General features: G+C 43.3%; 1 protein-coding gene across 1 annotated transcript; it reads left to right on the top strand.

The window, feature by feature from the left end:
• The first annotated feature begins 729 nt into the window (after positions 1-729).
• Positions 730-5,457, top strand: cd302 (CD302 molecule). Its single transcript, XM_076039843.1, has 6 exons — positions 730-952; positions 1,961-2,086; positions 2,197-2,307; positions 3,026-3,208; positions 3,999-4,019; positions 4,124-5,457. Exons 1-6 carry the CDS (start codon positions 862-864, stop codon positions 4,324-4,326), a joined length of 735 nt encoding a protein of 244 aa, XP_075895958.1. The 5' UTR covers positions 730-861; the 3' UTR covers positions 4,327-5,457.
• The last annotated feature ends 4,534 nt before the right edge of the window (positions 5,458-9,991 follow it).

Genomic DNA, 9,991 nt, shown 5'->3' with positions numbered 1-9,991 from the left:
GGTCCCCACGGCATCCCCCGAGCTCTCGTGCCACCCTGCGGGAGGCCGCCAACTCCAGGCAGGGACTGAAACTCACACCCCAGCTGTCTGTGTTTGTGCCACCTGCGCCTGTTTTAACCTCCAGCCCCCACTGCCAAATAACAATCAGCTGCGCCCTCTGTAACCAGCTTGGATGAGAAGAAAAGCGCACTGATAAATTATTTTTAATGAACACAAATAAAATAAACGGCAGCTAATAATTTTAGCAGAGATCAGGCTCAGGTTTTAGTGACAAAATAACTTCCATGTGAATATATGCGAAGCCCACCCCAAGAAAACCATAAGAACCAACATATAAATAACGTTTATGACAAATTAGACCATATCAATCGTAAACTATTATTAAAGTCGTCCAAAGTGGACAGTGACAGTAAAATAATGCCAGTGAGTCTGTTTCCATCCTGTGCCAACAGCACCATCTAAAGGTTCAACTCTGAAAGGGCTTTTTATTCTTCTTCTTCTTCTTCTTCTTCTTCTTCTTCTTCTTCTTCTTCTTCTTAGTAAACACTCTTTAAACACTTATTAAAGGTGGGTGTCCGTAATCGCTTTCAATCTTTCCGTTGCTTTTGTCACGTTTTAAATAATTGGACGATTTTATTTTTTTTATTATTTTTTTTTTTTTTTTAGCCCGAAACTCGCACTGCGCGAGCGAGTCTTGGCGGCGAGTGCGACCGTACTCACTTGCGCAACGTGTGGGCGCGTGTGAGAGAGAATCAGCGGGTGGGCGGGATCACGAGCACGGTCGTCGTCGATAGGCATGCTCCTGCGCGCCGCCGCGGTCCATTAGCCGCCGAAAGAAGAGACCGAGCGAGCACCGCAGACATGGAGTGTCCGAGGAAGGGGCTCCGCTGTCGGCCACTGCTGCTCTGCGTGTCCGCGCTGTGGCTGCAGCTGCAGCTCGCTGCGGCGGGAGGTAAGAGACCCACTCTGCTCCTCCGCCAGGGCCGTGTGGTCGGTCCGAGGGATCTTCAGGGGGCCTTCGCCTCTCTGCCACCCTCCCTCCCTGGCTGGCTGCCTGCCTGCCTGCCTGCCTGCCTGCCTGCCTGCCTGGTCCAGCGTGTTTGTTCACTTTAGACTTTGGCACGTAGCACGTAGTTCAAGAGTCCGACCCGTCTGGCTGTTAGCAAACCAACTTTCCCGAATGTCGACACATTAGTTGTTTGGTGCGTGACGCAGCGACACTTTCGAGGTCCAGCTGTTGCCATAAAGCACGGTTGACGTTGTTGTTGTTGTTGTTGTTGTTGTTGTTGTTGTTGTTGTTGGTTTACTTTGCTTTCTCGCCTCTGTCGCGAAAAGGTTAATTTGAGAAGCAGCAACAGAGTTCGTGCGCCCTCGTCCTGTTCGGTAAACAGTACGCTGCGTTCGGACTCTGCCTAACATCATTTCTGATGGCTTGTTTATTTTGAGAGGCTTTTCGTCGTGAGTAGCCATGGAAACCACACGAAACGTCAGCTGTTCCCATTGGAAGTTAGCCGCTTCGTGACTACAGAAATAAAAAATTTCAAAGGCAACGATAGCAAACAGCAGCAGTCAGTCAATCACAATGGGAAAGGTAGCAGACGTTTCAACAACAAAAGAAGAACCTTCGTCGTCATGTATAAACGGGGTTACTGTAAGAGGAAGGGTGGTCACGTGTTGAAACTGCCCGTGCAGTTTCAGTTATTTGAAACGGATTGCAAAGTTGTTCAAAATGGAGACTCTGGTTACAGTGGGTTGGGGGGGTCATCCTTCTCCTTCCCACTTAAAGCAACACTGGAGCCCCCCCCCCCCCCCCCCCCCTCCAAATATGTCCTTGCGAAATATCGCTGAGCAAAAACAATCGTCTCAATGGCAGGCATGAGGCACAAGATATCAAAGCTCAGTGTGACTCCTAAAGAAAAAAAAAAAAGGTTCTGAGATGGCTCACATGTTCTCTTCCCAGATTGTCCTGCAGACTCGCGTACCTGGGTGCCCTTCCAAGGCAGATGTTATCACTTTGTCCACGGACAGGAGGACAGCATCAAAAGCTACACCTTCGAGAGAGCCAGAACTCTGTGCCGAGGATTTGGTACTAAATCTTCTTTTATTTTCTTTCATTTTCCGGACCCACATTGAAGTGTTTGTGTTGTTTTTAGATAATGATGTTACACATGCTTTTTCTCCCTCCCCCTCCTTCAGAAGTTTTGTCCATCCAGAGTGCTGAGGAGAATGAGTTTGTTCTTAAATATAGCCCAGAGGTGTGGAAAGGCACGGTGAACGTGTGGCTGGGAATGTATTATGATACAGACAGTAAGTACCATGTGACCGGAGCGCTGATGAAAGTTGAAATCCAGTATTGCGCAGCTTCACCGTTGCTGATAAGTATAACGGAATTCTAATGAACATGCAGTTCCCTGCTCGGGTATTTCTCTAGTTCTCTATTATGAACTCTCACTCACTGTTGTGTGTCACATTTACGAGCATCCAGTGGTGAGGAGTCTTACTGCACCCATGTGGGTGCAAATAATTCATCCAACTATAAAGATATGTGCCTGGGTTTAGACATTTGTGAATGTTATAAACTTTAATAATAACCTTTTTATGGGGATTTTTTTCCCCTTGGGGTTGGAAAAAAAAACCCAAGGAACCTCCTCCTTCAGGGAGAAAGATCCAGAACTACAGCCAGGGTTTAGTTGTGGCTAAAACGGTTATCTCGAGCCTGTCTAAGGGATTTCCTGCAGACGTATTGAATCTAATGGGTCGTGAAAACACAAGATCCTGAATTTCAGGTTGGTTAAGCAACAGTCCTCTGGACACCAGCGCAGTGAGTTTTGCTACAAGAGGCTCCTGCTCCTGCTGACCTCGTTTGCATGTTGGCATGATATCATTGCTGTCGCATGGCCGACATTAGTGCCAATTATTACTTCCTGCTTGACTCACAGCTGCGTTGTGTGTGTGTGTGTGTGTGTGTGTGTGTGTGTGTGTGTGTGTGTGTGTGTGTGTGTGTGTGTGTGTGTGTGTGTGTCAGGCGAGGACATGAAATGGTTAGACGGAGAGCCATTGCAATACACCAACTGGGAGGAGAGCTCGTCTCCGTCAGACCTGATGCCGCTGGAGACGTGCGTGACCCTGCACACCAACACTGGCAGGTGGGAGAACGTCAGCTGCCTGGACGACATAGAGAACGGAGTCATCTGTGAGACCAGTGAGAGTAAGAAATTATTATTTTCTTAAGTGTCTTATCTTGTATGTTTATCAACACAGTTGAGACATGCTAGGGTTATGGTGCAGCCAGACCTTTTGATTGGATGGCATTTCTTCTCAGGGGAATTTCTAATACCAGAGGGGAGTTGATTTGTCTTTGGCAAACAGTCTCCCTGTTGCACACTCAGCAAACACCATTCACGCAGCCAGGTTTATCAAATCTGCTTCATCCAGTGATTTTTTTTATTTTATTAGGTTGAAATTACAGTGGTGCTATCTGGAAATTTTTTTTATCAATGATGAATTAATTTAGACTTATACACTACCAGTCAAAAGTTTAGACCCACTTTCTCATAGCAATTTTTTATTTATTTATTTATTTATTTATTTTTTATCTTTACAACTTTCTACACTGCAGATAGATAATGGAGATGACAAATATATAAGCAAGATATATGTAATTTTGCAGCAAAGAAAAACACGTTAAATAAATCTAAACATGCTTTTTATGGAAGGTGGCTATTTTGAAGAATTTCAACACTTTTATTGTTTCCTACGTAATCCCATGTGTGTTCATACGTGGTTTTGATGCCTTCAGTGAGAAACTGCAATGTCAGTAGTCATGAGAATGAAAGAAAAGACATTTTGTTGTTAACAATGTAATTGAAACACCTTCATCTTTGCCCCTAACGTATTGTAAATGTAGTAGTTGTATTCTTACCACTGAACAAATGCTTGAGATGCTAGTTTCACCGTCCTCACAGCTTTTTTTTTGTTTGCTTTGTTTCTCCCTGCAGAGACGGAAACAGTCAAGAAGAGTAAGTCAGCTTTTCAACTTCACCACTTCCATCACTTACTTTTTTTTATCGGCGTTAAATCCGATGCCACTAAACTTCCTTTCGTTGTTAATTATTCCCTACAGAGTCCAGTGCATTGCTGTCGGGGCTGGTCATTTTCAGCGTGGTGCTCATTTTGGGCGTTTCTGCATTCATTGGGTTCATCCACCAAAGAAGATATCCCGGCCTCTTTGTTTTCACTGCGTTTGAGTACCACCCTCCGTTCCGGGTCCTGGAAACGGATGAATCCTGCCTGGTGGAGGCTGAGGAGACTGACGGCGCGCCATAGAACTTTGCCCTCTCATCCACCATTAGAAGCTTTGGACCGCTACTGCTGCCCAGTTGGCTGGCGTTCATGCGAAGGCCGAGCTGCAGATATAGTTTTGGATTAACGCAAATGCATTTCATCACACACACACACACACACACACACACACACACACACACACACACACACACACACACACACTGTGGCACATAAACACATTTTTACTACATCTTGCGGGTGAAATTTCACTGTAGTCCATCATCACTCGCAGGTGTTTTAAGCACAGTATTAAGTTACTATCAGGCACTTTTGTGATCATGACTTGTTTATGCAAAGTAAGTCACGTTTGCTGTGTGCAGAGCAATTGTGAATTTTTTTTTTGTGATTTATGCACCGCATCCTCTAATCTTAAAGCACAATCTGTTAAACAGAAAACAGCTTGTTGATGCTGCAGAGGCTCAAACGTTCACGCATTCCATTGCCAAATATGTATTTAGGTATTGAGGTTTTAGACTCTTGGCTGTAACCAACAAAGCCAGAAGTTCAGTTAGGACGATTAAAGTTGCCAGCTTTTGATATCACGTTATTTTTTTGGTTCTCTCAAAAGTTGAAACTATCCTGTTTGAGTTTCTTGATCTGAGAATTTGCTGCACTCATTTGCATGATTTATGCTGAATGAAGAGTCTTTGGTTTTTGGGCTGTTGTGAAAGACACTGCTAAGAGTATTTTCACTTTTCTTTGGATTATTATTTCTTAATTGTGACAATCTTCAGATACAACTGTTTGTTAGTGATAGCCTTGGCAAATAATTAATTATTTCATCCCAGTACATACAGCATTCTAAACGGTCTGGCTTTTTTGCCACTCCTTGGGGCTTTGCTACAATGAAAAGATTTAAAATCTATATATTTATATAGGAGTCTCTTAATTTGCAATGTTTCTACGCTGCCTTGTTAAATTGGACCTTGTTGTACGGAACTGGTTAAAGTGAACCCTTAATGTTGAGCAAAAAATATTGTGCTGAATAAACAAAAGATATTAGAACAATGTTTAATATATCTGTTAAAACAAACATTTAAGTGCTTTTGTGATACAAAGTTTTAAATAGGCAGTGTTGCAGCACTTTCTTTTGTAATAAAGTGCTTTGGTAAATTTGCGTCTGACTGTTCTGTCATGCAGGAAAAGTATCTGCAATACCATGCTACCAGTAATACTCAGCCCGTGGTGGTCAGGAGATGTTGAAAATTTGCTGCTAAAAAGGGGGAAAACAGCTTAATGCCTTCTACGTGATCTATAAAGAGGATATCTGCGTGATATATATTAAATGTCAATGCATAATTGAGGAGAAAATGATGAATTGGACACCAAAATTGGCGAGGGAGTCCTAATGAGTTCCGAGAGAATCTCTAAATCACTGTCGCTTAGAACAGTTTCCTCTGACTGTCCGCTGGCTTGGTGACGTTTCTCAGATGAGCTGAACCAGAACTGAGATTCTTTTTTCCCTGACCTTCCATTTATTTCCATTTGCATTTAAACTTTGTAAGAAATGCATAAGTTAGAATTTAATGAATCTAATACATTTATTCTTGGTGTTTTTTCCACAATTGCTTATGAAACTATTAAAGGTGCTCGAGGAGCATGATAATCCCGTGAAAGACAAGAATAAGGTAAACCCTCGTGTCACATACCAGGTAATTTCCAGAATTGACCACCAGGTGGAACAGTAAATCACATCTTGCCTTTCACTGGAACATTGAGGGAATTGTTTTCCAGTGCTGCAGTATGGAATCTGATTTTGTCATAAATCTTTTTTCCCCCTGAATGTTACACCTCGGCCCTTTTTTTTTTTTTTTTTTTCTAAAGAAGGCTGTTAGATTCACGACTTTCTATTGCCACGCAATTGAAATGTCTCTCTAAACAGGGCTGATGCATGTCAAACTGAAGAAGTCCTCTTGAGATCGCTGGGCCCTCGTGTTTGACCTTATCGGCGAGATTTCAGCATCTGTCTCCTCTCGACACTCAAATGTAAATGCGGTGGCAGTGATTAAAACTCATGAATATGCAACAAAGTGCATTTCATTTGATTGCCCTGACTAAAGGCTTCTCTCTGAGTGCTTTCAAGAGGAAGTGTGCCAGAGAGGACTCACTTCTTGTTGGTGTTCTTGTTACTAGTCTCTTCCGGTTTTCTTCTTCAAGCGTGTCCCTGACATGCGGTAGGACTTAAATGTACACGCTGATGGACATAAAATGTTTTGTGTTTCAATGTGCCACAACTGTTTAGCTTGTTGGTGTTCTTTACTCACTGAGTTGCTGCGCATCATCAGATGACTGCTTGAAGCTGGAAGCATTCTAATCTACACTGACCCAGAATAGCTAATTATCATGGACTTTGGTTTGCATAAATGAAATGTGATGAATGTAGTGCAACGGCCGAAATAACACATTGAGCCACTCTGCATCAAAAGACATACAGAGAAGAAAGAAAAATAAATAAAGGTTTTAGCTTTGACTCGTGTCAATGCAGATCAAGTCTTCCAGGATGAAGTGTTCCCTTCATCCTGTCTGTTAATGTGCACCTCCTACAAGTGACGGATTCTTCGCTATCCTTCAGCATGAACCAATTAGTGCAGTAAGATAATGGCCAGTCTTTGGGTGGCTGCTCCCTGCACAGCCACTACGAGATAATCAACGCTCCACTCTATTTTTAACCCCGTTAACATATCCAGGGTTATAGTATAGGTTCCTCAAGCTTCCTGATTCAATAGATACATACACACTGTTTAATTTGATTGAATAATTGCCAGAGTCTTTATTTCAGCATAAAGCGATTAAATGGCAGCTGAAAATGCAGGGTCTGGCTTCTCAGGCTCACCGGCGCACACTTTAAGTGATCGAAGTGTGCTGCGCGCAGTTTCAAGCTCAGACACAGATGTCTTCTAAATCAGATGCATGTGCTGGCTGCAGGCTTCTGTGTTAAAAGGATCAAAGTTGAGTGTGTTGACATGATTAAAATCTGTGTTATTTAACTATGTAAGACCAAAAAAAAAACAAAGCCAAAAAAATACAGATACACCAACAGCACCCCTTTGCCTCAGAGGTGGACTGATGAAAGAATAATAATTAATAAAAAACAAAAAGCGCCATCCTAATTTGTTTTCCATTAGTCTCCAGAGAGATCATCTCATCTCTGCTGTGTCTTTCGTTTCTCATTATACTTTCTAATAGAGACTCTCTAAAAAGCCCCATAAAAAGGGACAGGCTGTTTGCCCTTCCCCCAACACACTGCTACACTGCAGCCATCGCCTGCGACTTATTATGTTACAAATGACCAAGGTGTATGCTGACATTTTGGCTGTGCAATGTGAAACACCATGGCTGGATAAAGGCCCTCGCTGCGCTGATCTCTCCCATCATTCATCCTCCCTAATGAAAATTGTCCATTACAATTAAAAGCGGCAGGTATCCTGCAGTTTGGCTGACAACATTTATCGAGTCCTCTTTTTTTTTTTTCGCTTTCTTTTTTATTTAATTATTCCTGCCTCGCTGTTTGTTCATCCAGCCGTGTGTGTCTCATCCAGCCTGACTGCAGCATCTGTGTCAACAGTGCTGAGGGTGCTGAACTCCCAAATGTTCATAAACATTTTTTTTCCTCATTACCAGTGGTGATTTAATTACTGTGATCAATTAGCTTCATTTCAAGTACGGCCTGCTTCGCGAAAAAGAAGTGCCAATTAAGGGAGTCTCTCTTTTTTTTCTGCACTGCTCTGATGTCAAGATACTGGACCTGCTTTAAGACATCAGTCTTCACCAGTGATAAAGTGTGTGTTTCACAAGTGTTTTGCTATATGAATGTGCGCAGCGTGTGACTGCTGTTTGGCCTTGAGAAAGGTTAGTGACAGGTACAGTCAAAATGAACTATTATTTAAAAGAAAAACTCCTGCCTTCATCAATCATCATCCACTGTGCTGTCAAACTGACAGTGAGTGTTTCCTGATAGCGCTTTGGCTTTTTCTTCTGCTGCCCAAAGTTTTCACCAATTCTTTGCTAGTTGACCCGCTGAGGTCGGTCCTGTTTTGGATGTGTCATTTGCTTGAGGTACATTAAAACAAAATTTAATTTAGCATGCTTCACCAACTAAATCCTCAGCTAATCCTTCAAAAAAAAAAGAAGAACGGAACAATCTGTACTACTCAGAATGTAAAAGTAATTGGCTTCTTTGGACTTTAATTACGAAAATGCACAGCCAGAAACATCCTGCAGAGAAGTCGGCGGCCCGATCTTAGTGTTCCAAGCAGCCTGAACATCCATCCATCCATCCATCCATCCACCCATCAATTTTAATTTTCAATTATTTATTTATTTAATTTATTTATTTTTGTGGTGGTGGTGGTGGTGGTGGTGAAGGGGCGGGGGGGTGGGGGGTGGGTGGGGTGATGATGCTTGTTTTTCCAAGCAAAAATACAACAATTTACCCCCCAAAAAATGGCTGTTGGGGAAGGTGGTAGTTTTCTTTATTGACAACGTGGATATTTACAAAAAAAAAAAACAAAACAACTTCAGGATGGGTTAGAAATCAGCAAAGACATTGAACACACACACACACACACACACACACACACACACACACACACACACACACACACACACACACACACACACACACACACACACACACAGCGAGAGACAGAGAAAGAGAGATAACACTTGACTTGAGATAACACATGAGATAAACAGCGATAAAAGAAAACAAACACATTGGACAAGGGACAAAAATCTTGAGAGGATTCGTGAAATCGGGTGTGTTCTACTTTTTCTTTTTTTCCTAGTGTAACTTTAAAGACCTAAAACCATTCTAAATTCCAAGGAAAACAAGCATGGAGGAAGCCTGAGCTGTGACGTCACTTCTGCCGTGCGTTTCGAGTCGAGTCGAGTCGGAGGAGGAGGAGGAGGAGGAGGAGGAGGAGAAGCGCCTGTTTAATCTGCGGGGAGCGCGTCGCTCGTCCAGTGCAGCGACACCGCCGTCAGTCCCGCAGCGCTCTCACTGACCGGGGCTTCTCCGAAACAAACACACGCCTCAGCCTCCCGGCGTCCGAAACTGAAGCCGGGGCTGGCTGGGGCTCACATTATCTCATCTTCTCCGCGCTGGGCTTCCCTCAAAAGGAATACGCCGGTTACGGGAGACCGCAAGGTGAGTTCAAGTGCCTTGTCGTGGTTCGTCCGACTGGTTAGCACCTGATTATTAGCATCACCCAGTGACGGTCGACTCGAGCGAGGCGTCGTTTTTCTTAGTTTCTGTTGGCTATATGAACCCTAAAGTGACAATAGCATAAAGTTATTTTCGAAGAAAAAAAATGCCAGTCGAATTTTTTTATTTTTTTTTTCCAATAAGTTTCTGTGATGACATGTTGAAAGTGTACAGCAACTCAGTGTTGGGCAGTTATAACCGACATGCCAGTTGGCTCAGTCGCCCGGCTTCTCTGTCGTTGTCAGCCCCCGGCAGCGTGCTTCTCTTCTGGGCTGCCAACCCCCCCGCTTTCTCTCTCCTGAATGGGAAGACTTTAATGGGACAAAAACACGTGTCTTTTTTTCTTCTTCATTCCTTGTTGCTATTCTCCCGCCGTCTTTTTTTTTCCTTTTTTTTTTTCTTCTTCCCACATGAAACGACGCCGTTTTATCAGCGGCAGAG

The sequence above is a fragment of the Nelusetta ayraudi genome, unplaced genomic scaffold, assembly GCF_046127955.1.
Source record: "Nelusetta ayraudi isolate G7.1 ecotype Tasmania unplaced genomic scaffold, CSIRO-AGI_Nayr_v1 ptg000060l, whole genome shotgun sequence".
Classification (NCBI taxonomy): domain Eukaryota; kingdom Metazoa; phylum Chordata; class Actinopteri; order Tetraodontiformes; family Monacanthidae; genus Nelusetta; species Nelusetta ayraudi.
Note: the sequence above shows the minus strand (reverse complement) of the source record. Positions and strands in the feature narration are given on the sequence as shown.